This window comes from Arvicanthis niloticus, chromosome 2, assembly GCF_011762505.2.
Source record: "Arvicanthis niloticus isolate mArvNil1 chromosome 2, mArvNil1.pat.X, whole genome shotgun sequence".
NCBI lineage: Eukaryota > Metazoa > Chordata > Mammalia > Rodentia > Muridae > Arvicanthis > Arvicanthis niloticus.
In genome coordinates this window covers 142,539,549-142,561,377 of record NC_047659.1, presented here as the reverse complement: position 1 = coordinate 142,561,377, position 21,829 = coordinate 142,539,549, and the positions used below count along the sequence as shown (strand labels likewise).

General features: G+C 48.3%; 2 protein-coding genes across 17 annotated transcripts in view; both read left to right on the top strand.

Moving 5' to 3' along the window:
• Nucleotides 1-9,254, top strand: part of LOC117703469 (uncharacterized) — an 83,260-nt gene extending 74,006 nt beyond the window's left edge. For 14 of the 16 annotated variants that reach the window (XR_013109061.1, XR_013109063.1, XR_013109059.1 and 11 more), the window contains one exon: nucleotides 307-3,195. The gene's annotated coding sequence lies outside the window, so the exon portion shown is untranslated. Of the gene's footprint in view, nucleotides 1-306; nucleotides 3,196-5,647 lie in introns of those variants that run through there. The other 2 variants (XR_013109058.1, XR_013109057.1) reach the window with 2 other exon arrangements.
• A 642-nt stretch (nucleotides 9,255-9,896) lies between these two features.
• Nucleotides 9,897-20,804, top strand: Ankrd60 (ankyrin repeat domain 60). Its single transcript, XM_034496669.2, has 4 exons — nucleotides 9,897-10,229; nucleotides 15,661-15,791; nucleotides 17,201-17,366; nucleotides 19,342-20,804. The coding sequence occupies exons 1-4, from the start codon at nucleotides 9,902-9,904 to the stop codon at nucleotides 19,647-19,649; spliced, it is 933 nt and encodes a 310-aa protein (XP_034352560.1). The 5' UTR covers nucleotides 9,897-9,901; the 3' UTR covers nucleotides 19,650-20,804.
• Nucleotides 20,805-21,829: the final 1,025 nt, after the last annotated feature.

Genomic DNA, 21,829 nt, shown 5'->3' with positions numbered 1-21,829 from the left:
TGGGCAGTGTTCAGGTCTGAAAAGATCTCTCCCGGATGAGACAGCTAGTAAATAAAAATATGCCCCCATGCAGCTTTCTTGCTTGTACCACACCTGTGTGAAGTACTCTTCACTTCCTGTCTAGTGTCAGCCCAAGGAATGTTCTAGGCTTTGCTAGGAATGAAGGAGAGCGTGCTTCAGTGCCCCTTTCCTAGGTGGAGACTTTAGGGATTGGGGGGGGGGGGGTGTTTGTGGGATGCTTGTTTGGGCTTTTGTTGAGGTCCATTTCTGTATCTTTAGTTTTCTTTTTCTTTTTCCCCCCCTTAGGTACATACAACTTAGTCATCTCTCGAATAATTGTCTTCCTGAAGAAATCCATCAGGCTTTTGCAGCTATTTAGGATATGATTTGGCCGGTGCCAGGAGCAAACCGGAAGATTTTCTCTTTGCTGTGAGCTTTAATCATTATCCTTAATTTGAGAAATTGAGGTTTAGTCATTATGTTATGTTCTCAGCACACTCCTGCAAAGAACTGGAAAAACAACCTGAGCCCCGCGCGGCGGCCCTGCGCCCCCTGGCGGCGGGTGCTGGACGGGCCCCTGGCGGCCCGGGCCCTATCTCCCATCGCTAGGCTTATTGCAGCGGCCGGCCGCGATAAGGGCTGCGATATTGGCCTCATTTTCCCCCGCCGACGGCGGGAGCGATATGAAGCCGCTCGCCGCCGCCCGCTTCCTCCCCGCCCTTTTTCATTTCCTCTGCCCGCGTACAAATCACACTCCTCTTTCTCACCCGAGCCGAGCGGGGCCGCGGCGAGACAGAAAAAAGTGAGGGAAAAACACCTAGAGGAAAGCCGAGGGGGAAAAAGAGAGAGGGGGAAAAGACCTAGCGAGAAAAAGAGAGGGAGAAAAACCTACCAAGAAAGAGCGAGGGGGAAAAGACCTGCCGAGAAAAGGAGAAAGACCTAGCAAAAAACCTAGGCGGGGAAAGAGCAAGGAAAAGCGGCGGATAGATCTATGGAAAACCCGAGGGGAGAAAAAAGAGGAAAAAGACCTAGCTCAGAAAGGCGAAGGAGAAAAATCTGCCGAGAAAGATCGAGGAGAGAAAACCTAACAAGGAGGACTGAGGGGAAAAGACTTGCCGAGAAAGATCGAGGGGGAAAAAACAACAACAACAAAAAATAGCGAGGGGGACTGAGGGGAAAAGACTTGCCGAGAAAGATCGAGCAGGGAGAAAAAAAACCCAAAAAAACTAGCGAGGGGGACTGAGGGAGAAAAACCTGCCGAGAAAGATCGAGGGAAAAAAAAAACTAGCGAGGGGGACTGAGGGAGAAAAACCTGCCGAGAAAGATCGAGGGAAAAAAAAAAAAAAAAAACTAGCGAGGGGGACTGAGGGGAAAAAACCGGCCGAGAAAGATCGAGGGAGAAAAAAATAGCGAGGAGGACTGAGGGGAAAAAACCGGCCGAGAAAGATCTAGGGGAAAAAAAAATAGCGTGCAGGAGCAAGGGAAAAAGACCTGCCGAGAAAGATCGGAGAAAAAAAAAATCTACCGAGAAGGATCGAGGAGGAAAAACCTGCCGAGAAAGATCGAGGGGAAAAAAAAAAAAACCTATCGGGAAGGAGCGAGGAGAACCCCGCCGAGAAAGATCAAGGGGAAAAAAAAAAAAAAAAAAACTATCGGGAAGGAGCGAGGAGGAAAAACCTGTCGAGAAAGATCGAGGGGGGAAAAAAAGCTATCGGGAAGGAGCGAGGGGAAAAGACCGCCGAGAAAGATCGAGGGGAAAAAAAATGTACCGAGAAGCAGCGAGGGGGAAAGACCGCCGAGAAAGATCTAGGGGAAAAAACCCTATCGAGAAGGAGCGAGGGGAAAAACAAAACAAAGACCTGCCGAGAAGGAGCGAGGGGCAAAAAAAAAAAAAAAAAACCCTTCCGAGAAGGAGCGAGGGGAAAAGGACAGGCGAGCCAGACGGCTAAGTGGGGAAAGCGCGCGAGCAAATGCCGGGGAATAAAAGGAAACAGATTGAGAAAGAGCGGGCGAAAACGCTAGGGGAAAGCGATCGAGATAGAACAACGACAGGGAAAGCGATGTTGAAAATGAGGAAGGGGCGAGCAAAGAAAAAAAAATAGAAGGAGAAAGAACAAGGGGAAACGGCGAAGAAAAGAGCGCGGGCGCCGCCATCCGCCGCTCGGCTCCTCGCTCTGGCTCGCCAAGGCGGCCCGGGAAGTGCTGCAGCCCTTGGCTGCTTTTACGTGGTCTGGTGTAGGGCAGACTTGTGTGTGTTTCAACCATAATCGGACGCTGGAACCCCAAACCCACTCCCCGAACGCCCGAACCCCTATTTTACAAAACGCGCGGTGCACAATGCACGGCGGCTTCGGCACACCCGCTGCTCCCGCTGACGCTGCGCCCGCGCGCGGCCGACGGAGGGAAGGAGCGGGAACTGCTCGGTAACTAAGGTGGTAGGGGTCCCTCTGCTTGTGCTTGCAGGCAACAGCTGATGCTGGTCTTGGATTTGTACGACCCCAGCAACGTTCACGGTTACCTGACACACGTTGCCCTGAGGTTGAAGCAAAGTTTCTCAAGCACGCTGCATTTCATTCAAGCTAGTAAGGAGCCGGCCTTGTAAATAGCATTTACACATTCTTGCAAATAGAACTTTCTCTTTCCATCTTTTATTTTTTTTCTGGGCTCTATTTGTCATTTTCTCTATAAGCCCAGCTTTTAATTTTTGCAGTTAGAAGCTATATTGTTTCATCAATTTTCAGGATAGCCTTTTTATTCATTTATGCTTCCATAATGGGAGCTGTGCAGAAATCATTTTGTATACGAAACTCTTTAAATAATAGCGTAGGGTTTTTTGTTTGTTTGTTTGTGCATGTGTATATTTGTTGTTGAATTTCCACAGCTTTGTATAACAATTCATGATGAACAAAGCCTTGGGCAGAAGAAGTAATCCTGGTTTTTATGGATGTCTCCCAGCCCTAGAGAAGAAGTCTTACTTGAAAATAGTGATTTTTAAATTTCTTGATGATAGTGAGATTTTATAAAAAATGCCCTGCCCTCAAAGATAGCAATGGATTCATTTTGAAAGGTGATGTTTTTTCCAAACCGGAGCCCTTCTGCTGATGGATTTGTCTAATGTTACTGACCTTGTTTTTTTATTTCCCTCGGAGAGGGTTATGTGCATGTATGTATTTTAAAGACCGATTGAAAATCTCCTCTGCGTGTGCTAGTGATAACTGAAGGAGATGCTTTCCTTTGCTTGTAAATTGATTGTGAAGGTGAACGTGGACATGAGGATGCCGTGTGCTGTGGAGAGCGCTGCCTGTAATTGCCTCAGCCGGCAGGCACTGCAGCCCGAAGCCGGCCTCACGGCTGCCTCTCTGATGGTGCTCACAGGTGGTGGTGATGCCGGGGAAGTTCTCTTCCGCGGTGCCTGTGCTCTGAGGCTTAGTTTCATCTAGGAGCTCACATGCTGGCATTGCTCTGAGTGGGTTGGAAGGCAGGCTTCTGCTTACATATGCCGGCTTAGCACAGCCACGGGAGAATCTGCCTATGGATTCCTTTCCCTGGCAGAGGCTAGGGAAACTTTACTGAGCCTCCTCACCTTGTAGGAGACTGACCAGCTCTATGAGGTACAGTATCTTGTCCATGGTCACCCTGAGCACTTTGTTCACACCCCAGACACAGTCGGTACCTACTGTGTACTGTGTACTGTATATCCTGAAGATGAAATCCGTGCAGAGCCAGCCAGCTCTCCCGGCAGAGCCAGCCCTCTCAGAGCTGTTACACTTTCTCCAGGCTGTACCTGAGTGGTAGGTCAGAGTGTAGGAACCCCTTTTCATGTCCCAGGCTTCAAGCTTATATCACCTTGCCGTCTCAGTAACCCCCTCTGACTAGTACCTTGGAAATGTTTGTGCATGTGTGTGTCATAGAGTGCTGGCTTGAATGTCAGCCATCTTAGTACATCTGATTCTCTAGTAATGGCTCCTGAGTATGGACCACGGTGGAACATGACAGCGTGCCTGTTTACCTTTAAGGGTAGTTGTTTTAGGTGAAGCATTAACCCTCAAAAGGCCAAGTGACCTAGTCAGGATCCCACTAGACATGGAAAGCTATGGTTTTGGTTTTGAGGGTTTTGTTCCCCAAAATATTATTTTAATCATTTTGGTGTTTCATTATGCTGTCTTCTGGGACCACAAAGGCAAAGGGGGTGAACGCCATCTCCAGGAGCTTTGCTGACAGACAGCTTTGATGGAGCCAATCCTAAGCCCAGTCCTGCAGGCCTCTTGCCTGCTGCCTGGTAAACAACTGCAGTGAGAGGACTCACAAGCGCCCCCTGTTGGGCTAGAAGGACATAGCCAGTATTTTTCCACTGCACAGCCATTATGTGAAGAAGAAACATCAGTATTCACATTGTTTTACAGAAATGCTTTGGGGGGGGGGGGTATTTTTTTTTTTTTTTTTTTTTTTTTTTTTTTTTTTTTTTGCTTTTATGCTTTTAACTATCTGGAATTTAGAAAAATGTGAGAAATAAACAAGAAATGATACCAATTCATTTTGTTTAAAAAAAAAACAAGATCTTTTTTTGAGAAAAAATACTTATTGTTAAAGATGTAGAAAATTCAGGAAAACACAGTGCTAGGGATGGATGCTCCTGAGGTAGTGTACCTTAGAGACTTGTTCACCCCTGTGTTCTGAGCACAGCTCTTGGGAGAAGGTCCTAGGGTGACAAGGCAGGTCTAGAGTGAGACCTCACTGGCCTAGAGCCTGTTTCTGAGCTCCCTGCTAGTGGCCTGGGCAAAGCAGTGTCTCTGTATGGGGGACTGTGCACCCTGCTGTTTCACACCCTTCTGACCAGATGCAGTCAGCTGTGAGAGCAAGCTTGGCTGAGGAGCCTGTTGATGACCCTGAGACACTGTCACCACGATGCTAACTCACCAGAGCCTGTTGATGACCCTGAGACACTGTCACCATGATGCTAACTCACCCTGATACCAACTTCCTTTAGAGGGAACACCCACAGGAACCAGAGTTCATGTTCCTGGCTCAAGTCTCCACCCATGTGTTCGTCATAAGACTTTCAGTGCCACCACCACACTGGTACAGAATTTTCTCACCCATAAAACAAGGCTAGTGTTGCTCTTCAGAATCAGTTGTGAGAAGAAAGAAGGTGTGTCCTCTAGCACTCTGTAAATTAGAGGGCAGTGCAGACTCTACTGATGGACTTGAGTAGGCATGACTAGCTTTCAGAGGCCTGAGCCTGGGCCAGCATTTGGGTTAGCCTGGCAGCCAATCCCTGTCTTAAAGGCAGGGCTCTGAACAAATTGTTACTGCCCAGGTGTGTACAATATGGTGGCCTTGTGCGAGGTGATTGGCACAAAGTAGCCAGCCACTGCACTGTTGAAGAAACTGGCTCAAAAAACGGAAACACCTGACCTGAAGCCACAAAGCAAACAGTTTAAGTTTCCAGTCTACACCTGCCTGCCTCCAGAGCCCACGGCTCTCTTCTAGACCTTGCAGTCCTTGTCAGCCATTCCTTGGTAGTGAGTTATAAAAACTATAAACTACTTATAACTATATCTAGTTCTTGAAATTAAAAGTTCCCCCTACACACACAAACACACACATACCTCTCAAACCTATAGATTCTGAAGTAATGTCTTTACAGTTACAGAAGCATATATATGTGCTTTGAACTCTTGGGAAAGTCACCGCCGGGCTCTCATTGCTGCACGCTGTGATGAGTGAAGAGCCTCTGCCTGTGGACCAGTTTGTGGCACGCCTGCTTCCCAGCCTCCTGAGCCTGATATCAGCTCCTGTGCCAAATGTGAAGGTTCTGCTGGCCAAGGCACTGTGGCAGACACTGCTAGAGAAGGGTGTGTGGGCCTTGCTGTCTTCTCTGTTAACCCTGGCTGTGACAGGTGCCAGCTAGGTCCCCAAAGAATTAGAGCAGGCTGGATGGTAGTACACTGGATGAACATAATTCTGTTTCTAAACAAAGATACCCCAGATACAAACTATCACACTGTTTTCAGTTCCAGTTATGATAGGAAAAGAAGCCAGAGCCTGTCTCAAAGCTATTGCAGTGTGATGTCACTGGGCTGTTTAACCCTAAGTGACACTGCATGCCGGCTGTGTGTCTGTACTATCTTGTTTCCCACCATGCTGTGGGCCCACTTGTGCATTTCCAGCCTTCTCTCTGCCCTGCTCCCCACAAGTCAGTTCTCATGAACTATAGAGCTAGATGCATGTAAAGGTTTACTTACTTTAACTTTTAAAGCAAGTGTCACTACTAGCAGGCCACAATTAAAATCTCAGAAATACTTTTGGAATAAGGAATTTTTTCATCTGAAAGGACTTAGGTACAAGACTATTTTTGGAAAATTTATCCAGGGTCTTGGTGTGGCCTAAAAGACCACAGAACTAGGATATATTATACAACACAGTTCATGGCACAAGTAACACAAACTTTTTTCTCAGCATATTTTAGAAATGTTGAGAACCATCATCTTAAAGTTGTTAAAGAGCCTCTCTTGGCTCTGTGGTCTAACCAGCATCAAGATGTTTGGTTTTGTGGGGTTTTTTGTTTTTGGTTTTTTTTTTTTTTCTTCCTTAGAACCAAAAATGCAGAATGCTATAGACACCACTCTACTGAAAAACTAGAACTAGCACTCTGTGACAGGGATGCCTCTGATGCACATGTGGCTTGGACTTGAAGAGAACCCAGTTAGTTGAATAGAGCTTCTAGATGAGGCTTCTTTCAGGTGATGACAGCCTAGCACTTCCCGCCCTGCAGACCTGCTCGGTGGCAGATTGTAGAGAGCTTGTGGGTCCAGGTACCAGCGGCTCTCGGGGTTCCTCAGCATCAGCTGTAGCCAGCAGTTTGCTTTTGAGGAAAGACTTGTTTTTAAAATCTCCCCCTCAGAAGTACAGGTACAGTTGCTCACATCTATAATTCGAGCACCTGGAAGGCTGGAGCAGGGAGATCAAAAGTTCAAAGCTAATATAGAGAACTCTAAGCATGTCAGAGCTATGTAACAAAGCCCTGTTCAAGGAAACCAAACACGAATACAGCTCCCCTTGCCAATAAAGTAATTTAGTAGAAGCTTGTAAGTATTTTCTGGGCTTGCTGCCCTAGTCGTCTCTCAGAAAATGGAGTTGATGGCACTGTATTTTATGTCCAGCTGAAATACTGTACATATGTAAATGACTTGACAGGAGGAGGATCCATGGATGGAACATCACTGCCTCTGCAGTGAGTAAACGAGTCACTTGAAGTCTCGTTCTGCTTCGGATTGCTGCAAATGCAGCTCGCCCTGTGGACTTTCAGAGTGTCCGTATAAAAGCAGCCTAGTGAAGAGCTGTTAGCCCCTGTCTTCTAGCTCCTCTCGGGTACTACGGGGAGCTAAAATGCTGTGTCCAGAACATCTTCTCCAGCCCTCACCCTTTCCCTAACTCGGAAACTGTGAAAATGTGTGTTGGTCTCTGACAGTAGCTAGAGTCATGAAGTTGTTTTACTGTGGACATGTCCAGGGACTTGGTGGGTGGTGTAGGGACTGATGGCTGAGATACACAGATACTGGTTACACTTTAGACTCAAAAAAAGAAGAAGAGGAAGAGGAAGAAGAAAGAAAGAATGAAAGAACGAGAAAAAGACAAAAAGAAAGAAAAGAAGCCATACTTTTAACCAGAACTTTCTACAAATACCATTAATTTAGGGAGTTCTGTATTTTTTACATTGGCTTAAGTACACAGAACTTAATTTCCTACTATTGAATTTCAGATGAACAAAAGGATGCTGTACAGTTTAAACATTTTTCATTAATTGATGATTCTATGTTTCCTAAACATTTGACTATGGTTCTGTACTGTGTCTGTCCCTGCTTTGTGTTTCAGAATTTTTGTTTGTTTTTGGTTTTCTTTTCTTTTCTTTTTTTTTTTTTTTTTTTTTTTGTTTTTTTTTTTTTTTTTTTTTTTTTTTTTGTTTTGTTTTTTGTTTTTGGTTTTTCGAGACAGGCTTTCTCTGTGTAGCCCTGGCTATCCTGGAACTCATTCTGTAGACCAGGCTGGCCTCAAACCCAGAAATCCGCCTGCCTCTGCCTCCCAAGTGCTGGGATTAAAGGCGTGTGCCACCACTGCCCGGCATGTTTCTGGTTTTAACAAGGCAAAGTAGTGTGTAGCCCATGGAACACAGGTGCTTCTTTTAAAAAATAAACTGTAAAGTCATATTGAATTTCCTGTTATACAGGATATCCCTGCAGGTCCTCAAATACTATTGATCTTGTTATTTAAAAGGAAAGGAATGTGTCTATGCTGTTCCAAAGAGACTAGGAAATATGTAAGGAACTCAAGTACTGGGCTGGAGAGATGGCTCAGCAGGTAAGAGCACTGACTGCTCTTCCAGAGGTCCTGAGTTCAATTCCCAGCAACCACATGGTGGCTCACAACCATCTGTAATGGGATCTGATGCCCTCTTCTGCTGTGTCTGAAGATAGCCACAGTACACTCATATACATAAGATAAATAAATCTTAAAAAAAAGCACTCAAATTCCAAGCACAGGTAACATATGAGCTACTTTAGCAAAGAGTTAATTCTAAAAATTAACTAATTAATTTAGTTAAATTCTAACTAAAGTTAAAGACAAACGATTAAAAACAAAAAATGGCCCACATCGTGTTTACTATGTCTACAGTAAGTACATGGGGCATGCTGCAGGGCTTCTGCAGCAGACAACCTTTTACTGCTTAGGTAATGGAAACTTAAAATCTGTTGGTCTAAAAGTAAGGAAAATTATTCATCTAGAATCTTGGATTCTTTACAGAGCATAATTTTCTATAGAGAAAAGCAAAAAAGCCAGGCTGTGACATACGCCTTTAATCATAGCACTTGGGAAGCAGAGGTAGGCAGTATGTCAACCTGGTCTACAGAGCAAGTTCCAGGACACCCAGGGCTACACAGAGAAACCCTGTCTCAAAAAACAAATAATAAAGATAAAATAAAAATAAATATTTAGTGTTCTGAGGTAGAATCTAGGTCTTGAAATTAAATTGACCACTTATGACAAGACCAGCCTCCTATCAAGACGGTGGCTACAGGATACCTAGAAACTTTTCTTTGGAATGGATGCCCAGAACTGCGAACTGCAGTGGGGAAAGAAGACTGTAAGACCCCAGTAAGAGCCCCAGCCTGTTCACTGTACACATTTATAATTATCTGTCATTTAGAATGAGCCTCTCTGATATAAAAGGATTAAACCACCCTCCGTTTATAGGATCTTGAACTGCATGTGCCTCTTACCCCACGTGAGTAGATGTCCTGGACCACCATGCCTTAGCCCAAATTTTTGTAACTGCTACACAAAATGTATTTTCCAAGCTTCTATTTTGTTCTTGGGTAACAACAGAGTTTTCGAAGGGCGTTCTGGCTCTCTTCCCCTTCCGACGTGCTTCCTCCAGCTCCTAAAGACCTTGCTTTGGGTCTGGCGTTTGAGGGCCTTCACCCTCCCAACTCTAGGGTGTGAGCTCTCCCTGAAAAGGTTCAAACTTAGCCTTCACATCAAATGTATTCCATAATTTTCTCCCTCCGAGGATGTCGCAACGTCAGGGCACACGACTTTGATGCCATTTCCATGCAAGCCTCTGCCTGTTCCAGCGTGGCCCAGGTCAGCTTGAATTGCTGTTTCTAAAGCACATGATGGCAAGCCTGGCGACCACCTTAGAAACTGTGGGCCCAGCGTTTTTCCCTAATCATGCAGACTGCCCTGAACAGACAAGAGGCTCCCCACAGGGCTAGGAGGCTGGCGCGGGCTGCGGAGGAGGGTGGTGGTGGAGGGGGGAGCTGTCTCCGGAAGCGCGGGCGCCCCTCTCCTGTCCCGGGGGCCCCAGGCGGGGGCGGCGATGACGCACGGAATGACGCGGGCCATGCGGAGGGCGGTAGACGTGGCGGGGGCAGGCGCGCGTCCGAAGAAGCGGCAGGGGGGCGACCCCAAGGCCGGCGCGCGCCCCGCTCAGCCCTCCAGCCGGGCCCGCCCACGGATTAAGGGGCACACAGGGGACCCGCTCGCCTCCACCGCGTCCCCAGACTTGGCCCCTGACGTCTATGTCCTGCGGGTGAGACTGGAGGAGACTGGAGAGCTGTTCCGCGTGGCCAACTGCCGCAACGACATGACAGTGCGGGAGCTCAAAGAAGAACTGGACCTGATGGTCGGCATCCCCTTCAACCTGCAGCGGCTGCATTTCCTGGACCAAGGTGGCTCCTGCCCGACCCCTTCCCGCACCCCATGAGCTCCTCCCACGCAAGGGCCCCCAGCCCACTCCTGCCCTGGGTCCCCAAGACACTCCTAGCTACCAGAGAATCCAAGGTGACCAAGTCAACCCCAACTACCTCAAGCCCCATGTAGAAAGGCCCCTTGGAGCGCTGGCCACTCATGGGCTCCTAACTCCAAACACATGAGTGGGTGCCTTAATTACCCCAAATATAAAGGTGAATCTGGTACACATTCATTGTGTCTGTCCCAGGCTGTGGTTTGCCGACCTTGAATAGGTCCAGGCTACTCAGAACCTCAAATCTCAAACCACAAGACCTTCCGGGCAGCCTCTTGATTTCATAAGGGAACCTAAGCCTCTTGTGCATGTCTCCCTAAGACTGCACACTTGAAACAAAAGTCGGCCTTAGTCAGCCCCCTGCCCCCACCACAGGACAGGCCTTTCCCCCATGAGAGCCTGGATCCAAAACAACCCCTAAGTGGTGAATACCGAATTCTTCAGCCAGCTTGTCTATGCAAGCATTTCAGAAGCTGGGACAGATCTTGCTGGCCTCAGATCTCCAAAGGCAGAAGACATTTGCCTAAGATTAAACCCCAAATCTCCAAGTTGAAAGTAACTAGCTCAGAACCCTAACCCTAAAACCCAATCAACTGTGTCCATACAGAGCTGCACAAACACAGAAGAAGCCAGCTAGACCTGGGACCTTTAAGACCCAGGACAGAGTTGGCCAAGACTGAGCTCAGTCTTTAGGCTAGATACCACTGCCTCAGGAACATAGGTCCCCTGTCCCCACGGGCCACTCAGATACCAAACAAAACCCTACCCACCTCTGGAAACACCAAATCCAGACCAAGCATGAACAGGTCTTCAAGGTAACCATGGCTATTTTAGATGGACCCAAGCTACCTTCAACTGTGTCTACACTGAGATGCTAAAACTCAGATCAAACTTTCCCCTCCGGGAACCCCAAACCCACAGCAAAGCTGAATGTTAAGATCTCCCTCCCACACTAGCCAACTACCACAGACACCGCCGCCACCCAACTCATACCAACTATATACTCTTTCAAGGGTGCTAAAATTCAAAATAAAACCTGTCAATCCTACAACCCCAGTCCCAGAACACACCTGCTCAAAGCTAAACACCCAAATCTCTCAGGCTAGCTACTACTGCAGCTCTCCAAACTCACTAACTGTGTATACAGAGATTCTAAAACTCAAATGAACCTTGCTTATCCTGGAACACCAAGCCCACAACAAACCTGAACCCAGGTTTGAACCTCAAGTATCTAGGCTAGCTATCACTGTCTAAGGACCCCAAGTACTCCACCAGCTTACTCATAAGGATATCAGAAATAAACCAAATACTTCCCACTTTGGTACCCCCAAATCCAGGATATACCTACCCAAGACTGAACCCAAAAATCTACAGACTAGCTATTACTACTTCAGAACCCCAGATCCTCCAGCAGCTGCATTTACATGAGGACACTGAAACTCCAACCCTTACCTACCATAGGACCCCAAATCAAAACAAGCCTGACCAAATCTGAGCCCCAAGCCCCCCAAGCTAACCATATGACCATCAGGACAAGCTGTCCTCCATAGCTGTTTCCACATAAGGATACTGAAGTTGGGACAAACCCTACCTACCTCAAGGTCCCACAGTCTGTCCACACACTGCTATGTTTGACCCTCAAATCCTCTAGCTGCCCCTGGCCACACAAGCACCGAAAATCCCAGAGCTGACTCCGCCCACATAACAAGCATCAGCACAGAGCCTATGTACCCAACTCTGAGACACCCCTCCCCCCAGCTATCACCACTCATCTGTACAGCCAAACTCTAGTCCTCACAAGGATACTAGATCCTAAAATGGACCTTGCCCACAGCTGGACCCTCACATCCAAACCCAACTCAGTCCACCTCTGAAAGCCAGTCCTCAAGCTCCCCATGAGTACAGCAGGACCCCAGTCCAAGCCAAGTATTCTCATAAAGGTTCCAAGGATTGAATGAGTCAAGTCCACAGGAGGAACCCCCCCCACGCCCCCAGACAGGGAAGTCAAGCTTGCCTAGCTTTGATTTCCCACCCTCAAGAAAACCATGTGTTCATGAGTACCTCAAAGCTGACGCCAGCTCTATCCCCTGTGAGGAAATGAAGGTTCAAACCAACCTTGACTCATGGGGACCCTGAGACTCAATTCAGATCAGTTAGCCAAACCTATCAAATCAGAACCCCAAATTTAGAGCAGACTCTATCACTAGCAAGACCCTAAATCTCAAAGGAGAGCTGTCTGATTCCTCTCAGTTGCTTACCAACCAGAGCTGCCTAAATAAGTCCATCCAAAGACCCCAAATCCTGCCAACAGATTCCTCCAAAACCAGGACCCCCAGCCAGATGGCAAGACTTGCTTCCATGGAAACCCCAAACACAAAGTAAATCCTGCTTTCATCAGGACCCCAGAACTCAAAGCAATCCTTGCCCATGATTATTAGACCCTCCCCCAATCTTGGCACTAACCTACTTGGTCTCTGAATCCCAAGTTGCAAGCTGTGTCCCTCCCCACACTGGGGGCTCACAGGGAGCCCTGCAGAATTAGATCCAGTCCTTTCAGTTCTCTTGAATCTGGACCCCCATGAACCCCATATCTAGACAAATTCCATGAGGAGGCACCCAGTGGAAGCCAGAGGCTCCTACAGCCTGTCTACCCTTCCCTCAACCTGAAGACATGGCTGCCCCATCCCCATTCCCTACAATGTTTAGGATATGAGAACAGGATCAAAGCCCCTTGGGCTCCATCATCTCCCCACCCGATGGAAATCAACGCAAAAACACTTCAAGAAAATGAAGATTGAAAAACAAAAAACAAAACAAAACAAAAGCAACAACAACAACAGAAACCTCTGGGCTGCCCGGGGAATGTGAGCAGCCGGTATCCCGGAGACAGTGCAGAGTACTGCAGGGCCTGGGAGTGATGGAGTCAGCTCTGAAAGCAGCCTGTTCCCCACGCTCAGCTTTCTCAGGCACTGGCTGTCCTGGGCTCAGTCTCCTAATCCGGAGAGCAGAGCCCCATTAGCTCTAGAATTCTCTGTGCTGTTCCCCAGTGGACAAGAATGACTCTGCAAACTCTGCAGGCCAGGCCAAAACACTCTTCCTCGGCACTTTTAAAAATAGGTTAAATGTTTTCCATGGCCCATGGATTTTCTTACAGTAGTTGAAAGATGATTTTATATATATATATATATATATATATATATATATATATATATATATATATATATATACAATATATATATATATTGTATACAAACATATATACATATATATTGTATACAAACATATATACATATATATCATATACATACACATATATATACACATATACATATACAGTGTATACATATATATTCATTCTTTGAAACTTTATTTAGCAAGAAGCTGTGTTTGAGTCTGTCCAGAGCTAGCAAGGCATGAAGGACATGAGGTGTAATAGGTGACTCTGTAGTTGTTCCCCAGCAAGGAATTTGAAAATTACGTGTCTTCCTAACTCTGTACCCCCTTTTGTTCATTTATTCTCCTCAGTAAGCAATAAATTCAAGCAAGCTGAGAGAGAATAAGAGGTGGGTGACTTCACGGTGATGTCACAGTGCTAAGACTCAGCAGTCACTTAGCAACTGTTGGAGGCCTGACCCCTAAGCCGGGCCACATTGACTGTGGCTGGCACATCTGCCCACCTCCAAGGTTGCAGAGGGAAGGGCAAGTGAGATCATGGCGGGAAAGAAGCGTCACGGTGGCCTTGTCTAAACTCTCCAAGCAAATTCATGAGCGAGTACTGCCCCTGGCGATCATTTGTCTGTTGATAATTAGTAGCATTTGTCTGAGCCCAAGGTAGTGGCTGCCCATCTGCCGAAGGGGATGTGCTAGGGACTGCACAGGACCTGTGAGGGAAGACACACGGCTCTCCTAGATGTTCACCAAACGGTTAGAAAGTCAAGTCGTCTCAGAGCAGTGACAGGCGGGCTCCTACAGTCAAGCCACAAATAAAACCTTAATTTATGGATTTGCTGACCAGCGCCCTGTCTCCATCCTCCTGAGAGTACGATCATCATGCAGTGCCCACAAGTCTGGCAGGAGTCACACCTTGTCACATCCTAGCCAGGCCTAGCCTCAGTTTGCTCCCAGCTGGAGGAAGATCCATGTAGGCTGGAGGGCCATCACGAGGATTCAAGGGCGTACCACTCAGTGCAGGTATAGAGACTCAAAAATAAGTATCAAGAACCCAGAACGTTTGTGGACTCTGGTCACTTGGCAAAGGTACTAGGGTAGCCTGGGCAGATTGTTATAGTTTATGAGCAGTCCAAGTCAGCTGTGGTTTCTAAGACAGTAGGTGGCCAAGAAAGACGTGTATGTGTTTTGAGAAACTAAATACCACTACCTTTTTAAAAACCCTCCCTGCATAATGCCCCTTGAGTTGTCTTTCCCAGAGTGTGCTTATATTATTATTATTATTATTATTATTATTATTATTTATTGAAATGGGATCTCATGCATCTTCAGGTTAGTCCTGAACTCCCAATCCTCTTGTCTCCAGCTCCCAAATTCTAGGGTGACAGCTGTGTGCCACCAAACCTGTCTGAGCCTGGGTTTCTTGATCTGACAGTCCAAATATAGTGAGTGTTGCTATTTGCTTCTGAGGTCACCACAGGCTTATAGGGGAGACGGTCTCATCCCCACAAGGGACAACGTCTGGGGACATCCATGACTGCAAGAGCTATAGGTACAGCTGATGTGTCACGGGCACAGGCCGTAGAAACTGCGGCGCGTGGGATAGAGTCCCCAGTTGACAATGTCAGTGAAGCACCTACGTGGAAAAACCCTGATGTGGGCTGTCAGTCAGTTGCTAGATCTTTCAGTCACTGTCATCTCTTTAGCCAGCTAATGGCTACATTCCCTGGAGTCGGTGTTCAGTTAAAGGTATATAACTTGCTAAGTACACCGTCGGGCCTGTGATGTATAGCTCAAATTTAAGTAGGTTCTATTTGTAGAGTTTGCCTTATAAAATGACTTCACTGACTCGTGGATTTTCCCCCATCAGGACAAGCTGTAATTACAAAGTTTTATAAATCATTACCATTGTGTGTGTAGAATTTCCCCCCTTTCTTCTTTTTTCTCTTTGGGTTCAGCTTTCATCTGAGCTGAGCCAAATTAATTTTCTAAAAAGCCTTAGTGGCATCGAACAGGCTCCTGTGCGACCATCAAGTGAGAGACTCCCCCCCCCCCGCCTCCCGCCCCTGCCCCGTTTGCTCAAGATTTTAAAAGTATCTTTTTGTGATTCAGGGCCAGACATGGTCTAAACTGATGCGGTGATTTCTCGAAATCCTAATTTTGTTAAAAGGAAAAATTGCTTCCCATAGGAATTTTGATGGACGATGCCACACTGAAGTTCTACGATGTCATTCCCGGAGCAGTTATTACATTGTGTATCTGGCATTATGATGGTTGGACGGAACTAGTTTTGGCTGCCGTGGAAGGAGACCCCAGTAAGGTGGTTTCCTGCTTCTTTCAATATCAGGGGGCCAGGGACCCCAGTCTTTAGCGTGAGAATTTGAATAAAGGCCTCAGAGTAGGGAAGACAGATGAGCCTCCTGCATGGGGTGTTTCCAGACAGTCTAGGCTTGTGAGTGAGTCCCCTGGGCTGGCTTATTAACAGCTCATAAACCCGCTTACCCCACCCGCAGTGGCGCCCAGGTGGTACATTTTCTATCCACACATTGGTCAAGTTGAAAATCAAATTCAATCCTAGTAAAGAACATGGGGGTGGTAGCCTAGTGCTCAGAGGCTCATGTGTCGTGCACACGCAGCTGAACTATCCAGAAGGTTCTGTCTGCCTTGGGAGTGGGGGTAGGGGTCTGGCAGCCTTGGACAGCAGCCTTCACCTAATGTTTGTCAGGCCTCCTGCTGGACTATCCATTAGCCCTGGGGGAGAAGAAGAAGGAGAAGAGTTGGGACAGCAGTGTTTACCCATCTGTGAGGATGAATGGTTGGCACCAGGGCAAGCGTGTGTTCTTTCTTCAGTAGACTTTGAGGGTAGAGCTCTGAGATTCCCCAGGGGGAAGAGGCAGTTTCCTGGTAGGACAAGGTTCAAAGGAAGGTTGGGTACAGGAACAGGTGCTGGGATTCGTCCAGGGAAGGGTGGGTGGCAGTGTTCTCTGGTGATCTCTGTGTCACAGACCCCAGGCCTGAGGAACAAGAGCAAAGTCTAGGCAGTCCCAGCTGTAGCTTATCTTCTACTTCTGTACATCCCAGTTTCCTCTCTCCTGGAAGTTTAGTCAGCTCCCTGCTTGTCTGCTGCCTGAGGAGATAAACACCAGCCCTCCATTCCCCGTTCAGTTGGCCCCACTGCCCCTCCCCATCTCCCTCCCTCACTGACTGGGACATCCAGAACACAGAGTCTTCTCTGTGGTTTCCATGGCCCTCCTCCCACTCGTGAAGGCTTGCGCCTCCCCAAGATGGTTCTGTGATGGGTGTCTCTCTGCCAACAGAGTTCAGAAAGTTCCAGGAGGTGACAGAGGCAACAGGCACAAAAAGGGACTGGAAAGACAGATTTCCATCACTCCGTTTCCCGGGGCTCCGACCAGGGGACCACATTGTGTTAGCTGGCGTTTTTTCCCCCCAAGGGCCACAGGCACCTTCCTCTGGACACATTGGCAAATTTATTTTCTCTCTTCAAAACATTGGCAGAAAGGACTTCCTGTGTCCCCTGCCTGGCTGGGGTGGGGGTTGGGGTGGGGATGGAGTCAGGGTGCTGAGTAGCTGCATTGTCTGAGTGTGTGCCGATCACCAAGTACCCCTCCACTCCTACTGTGTACCTCGGTTAGGATTAAGTCAACGTCCACGCGTGGTGGGGTGCAGGTCACGCTCTAGAGACAACCCCGATCTATTCCTTTCACCTAGATGTCATGTCTTGGCATCAGTGAAGATACCTTCTACCGGACAGCGAACTCACAGCATTTTAAGGGGGAGCAGTGGCGGCAGTGGACAGCCCAGAGGGCATTTGTGGCCTTGTACATCTCTGCTCACAGAGGCCATGTGGATGCCGTGCAGTATCTTCTAGAACTTGGTAATTCTGCAGAAAGCCTGGCCTGGTCTGGTTGGGAGGACAAAAATGACCCATCTTGTTACTTCAGCAGTGGCTCCCTAGGTTCCAGTTTTCTCACCCACCAAACATGTCTCCTGCTGGGCTCCTTGGTCATAAGCACCCTGTGGCACACCCATCAGGGGCTTGCACTTGTCTAGGTCAGGTCTGTGGAGCATTCTGTTGTGGTAGAACAAAGTTATAGGACAGGGAGTAACAGGGGCTGGAGGTGGAGGCGAGGGTGGGGTGTCCAGAGGACTTCCTAGCCTGGTCTTTCCAAGCAGTCCGTGGTCTGTCTTCATCCTTGTTCCACCTGAAGTGGATTCTGCAGTGGTCCAACACAACCTTACCCTGGGTATCCCATGGAACGGTCAGCAGGCTGACAGGAGGCCCTTTTAAATAGATGCTCAGTCATGCTCTCTTTCCATCATGTCTCTATTTAGGGGTGACCATCTCTGTCTGTCTGTCTGTCTGTCTGTCCAAAGCTGTGGTCAGCACTGTGTCTGGCCAAAGGAATCTTTTGTCCTCCCTGATTGGGGAAATGATCCCAGACTGAGAGATAAGCTACCATATACCATAGCTTCAGAGAGCCCACCCCACTCCTTGGGAAGACTGGGAAGTACCAGCAAGTCCTCTGGCTTTCTCAGCTCCTGCATCCATGAAGGATCTCTTCCTTTTCATCTGCTGTCTTGTTCAGCCTCAGCAATCCTCCCCCCCACACCTTCTATCAGACAGGGTGGGAGACAACACAACTGTCCAGGGCGCGATACTGGCATGTCATATCTCTGCTACAGAGCTCAAGATGGTTGGGTGACAGCACCATGTTTCCTGCCATCCCACACTGCCTTTCTGCACTTCTCTTCTACAATGAAAGATGGGCTTTCACAGCCCAGCAGTCCTTTAAGCTCATAAAAAGTCATCTCCACTCTGATGGAACTGTGATGTATTTGAAGGCACCCATTAAAAAATGACGACGGGCTTCTCAAAGCCTTCTGTCCTTTGCAGCCGTCACTGGGGGTGGGGGTAGGGGCAGGGGAGGCACAGGGCCTACCTAAGCTTCCCCTCACCAACCAGCCGCAGCTCAGTTGGACTGTTTGGTGACAGTCGCAGCGCCAGCTGGGTTGAATTGAATCGCCTTGGTTTTTTTGTGTCTTGGTTTTGGTTACCCAGAATTTGATTCAGTCCCACAAGTCCATGCTGGACCTCTGTCATTAGCCCATCTGTCTACAGGAGGCAGTGACATTCTGGATCGGTCCATGCATAGGCTGCCATTTCCTGCCACCTCCCCAGTACCAAGGATAAAAGCAGCAGTGCTTAGGCCTTCTGTGTTTCTGTCCTTGTGGCTCATAGGAGGGAAAGCCAGCCAATGATTACAAATGATTAATCCCATAGCCTGTCACCTTTGAGATGCATTCAATGCAGTGCCTACTGAGCTTGTATGGGGAGAGATAGGGGTTGTGGGGAAGAAGAAGGAAGGAAGTTACTGAAACCCTAAAAAGGGAGAAATGAAAAAGTATAGTGTATAACAGAAATAGCATGTGCAAAGGGCCTGGGGCACGGTGCAGAATGCTGTAAGGTCAGGAGATACATGGCACTGGTGCTTTGGAAGCAAAGGCAAACAGTAGAAAGTTCAAGGAAGGGATGGAAACAGTGTTGCAATGAGCATAGGCGGTGAGATGGGCAGACAAATCCATCCAAGAGTGCTCTGCAGGCAGCAAGATGCAGGGCTATGTTTGGAACAGGAGACTGGAATGTGCTGTTTTCTGGGTGTCCCCTGAGACCAGGTTAGATGGGAAAAGTGATGAGCTAAAGGAGGCTACCATGTCCCTGAGAGCAGCATCAACTCTCTGTTGTATCCCTGCCATAGCCCTGCTCCCTCTCTTGTTGTACCTTAGTGTCACATGGTGGGACTCCTGACTAGGAGAACAGACCACTCCAGCTGGTCTTTTTAATCTCACAGGAGCTAACTGCCTGGCCAAATCACCCCTGGGCAGGACGCCCCTGCACGTGGTCGCAGCCATGGGCAGGACAGACTGCATCCAGCCCTTACTGGAACATGGTGCCTCCATCCACGACAGAGACTTGAAGAGCGATACACCCGTCACCATCGCCAGGCGCCTGAAGCGGGGAAATTTCGAACGCAAGATGTTCCTTCTCTACTGGACGATCAAGTCTGGGACCAGGGACCCCGACCTGGTAGCAAGGAATGCTTTGGAGAGATCCAGTGCTGGGGTCGCGACAAAGAAAAGCACAATGTTGATCTCCTGAGTACATTTACCAATCACACGACTCTGGAGCGACCTTACAGCCCCCACTGTGGCCCCCGCGGCCCTCATCATGGAACAAAAGAAGGGACAGATCTAAATCAGTCACCAAATTGGTTGTCCTCTTACTAGCGCCTCTGGGGGGGGGTGTAATGGAGCAGGTGAGATCGTCTCTTTTGTAATCCACTCTGTCCCCCACCATGCTGACAACGCCAGCCTTTAATTTTAAGCTCTTTGTACACTGGTGCCCAATCACACCGGTTGGGGTGATGGCAGCCAATTATCCCTCCCTTCTGAGGCCCTCTAATGCACCAGCATAATGGCAGTAATAACAGGAACGATAATAGCACTCCTGTTACCTCGCAGAGCGAGCACGGCCTACGTCAGGAGGGTCATGAGCAGCGTAGGTTGGGAATTTGTTTGTCAAACCCATGCAGCTAACCATTTCCGGCCAGGGATGGGACACAGCGTAGGCTGAGCTAGCCCTTAGTGGTCTGCTGTCAGAGTACGAGGTGCAGGGGAGGGAGGGGAAGTCAGGGGTGGGGCTTGTGAGCCTCCTGTCTCCCAAGGGTTTCATTTCTTATCCTTGTGGGAAGGGGGCATGTGGCCTTCAGTGGGAAGAAAGCAGCACAGGAGACAGAAAAAAGAGAGCAAGGCTGGCAACCTCTTCCTGCAGTCCCAACCCAGTGTCCCCTCAGCCTCCATGCTCTCCCTTCTCACTGTCCCCAGCATCTTATCTCCCTGGGTGCCAGTTGGGATGGGTGAACCAAGGCAACAAGCAGGGAAATGGAGGCTAAGGCCCAATGCCTGGGATGGAGTACAGGGACCTAGCACCAACAGACAGGCAGGCCGGAAGTTGCTAGATTGTTCTAGAGTGTTCTGGAGCAGAAACCCAACTCTCATGATAGTTTCACTCTTGGTTTTTGAAAGATTGCCTTGATTCCAAAGAAATACGGAGGTGGCACAACAGTCACCTTGTCACTCCTGGTGGGCCATATGTTTCCCTGAAGCCCCGAGCCCTGACACAAGTCCTGGAACCCATATCCATGTCAAAGGTCTCATGGCCATTCTTCAAGTTGCCTTGGGTGGGGTTGGGTGAGTGGCACTGTACCCTGGCTACCCTCCCAATTTCCCAACAACAAGACCTTGCTTTAAAACTAATGGTCTGTGTTTCCTGGTGTCTTAGCAAGTAAGACGTTTTTATTGACAATGGTCTTACAACCAGCGACGTGGCTATGCCCAGGCTCAGCCTCCTGTTTGACAAATAAGAGTCAGGAAAGTGCATCTCAACATCGGGGACGTCAGACTGAGATCTTACTTTTGGCAGGCGTTCTCCAAAGTCAATAGGCAGATATTAAAACAACCCCAATCCATCGGGTCGGGTCACTTAGCTAATGAGGTGTGGGGAGGTGGGGTGGCTTATGGGTACCCTTTTAACTTAACAAGTGGAGTCCCTCCAAGTCCTGTGTTTGCCAGGAGCTTGCTAAGCGGTCTTTGTTATTGGAAGAGCCAACCGTCTGGCATGAGGACCCACACATTTGGGGACAAGCACTCCATTTCCCCCAATTCAATTAGGCACTTGGCTAGATATCTAGCAATGTCAAGTCTTCTGTGGTGACATTTTCTTCAGTCCAGGACAGGATCACTTGGAACACTCCTGGGCTCTGAGGGCACTCCATTAGAGACAAGCTCAATACCTTGCATTGGGCCTTAGGGGACAGCTTGGGTATGGAGGGCTTTCCTAGCATGAACAAGGACCTGGATCCAGTTCCCAGCACTGTAAACATACAATGTGCACTCCCCTCCTGCAACACACGCGCTAGCATATCACATAGAAACAAGCCACATCACGGGCTGTACAGGGTATGTGGACAGCCATGTGGTCTGCCATTGGTTGATAGAACGTTGCATCTGGAGCTGTTTTCCTCCCATGCTTGCTCATACTTCAGGGGTTAACAAAGGAACGTCAAGGGAGCGTTCACTGTCAGTGTTTTTACAGGAGCGAAAATACCTTGCTGGCTCATGCCCTGGAGCAGGTCTGGAATTCGGAAGGGAGTTGTGGTTTGCTACATCCTGGGATCAACTCGTGTATGGGGAGGGCACTGGTTCCCTTACATCTGTAACCTCACTGGCTGGCCTTCCAGTCACCAGGGACCTTCCTTGTGTGGAGTTGGAGGCATAGTG

What these genes read in the sequence shown, in the direction of transcription:
- Ankrd60 (XM_034496669.2), top strand. Translation starts at nt 9,902, where the DNA reads ATGCGGAGGGCGGTAGACGTGGCGGGGGCAGGCGCGCGTCCGAAGAAG. An exon ending in TGGAAGGAGACCCCAGTAAG is followed by an intron (nt 15,792 to 17,200) that starts GTGGTTTCCTGC and finishes CCTTTCACCTAG; the next exon opens with ATGTCATGTCTTGGCATCAG. An exon ending in GCAGTATCTTCTAGAACTTG is followed by an intron (nt 17,367 to 19,341) that starts GTAATTCTGCAG and finishes TTAATCTCACAG; the next exon opens with GAGCTAACTGCCTGGCCAAA.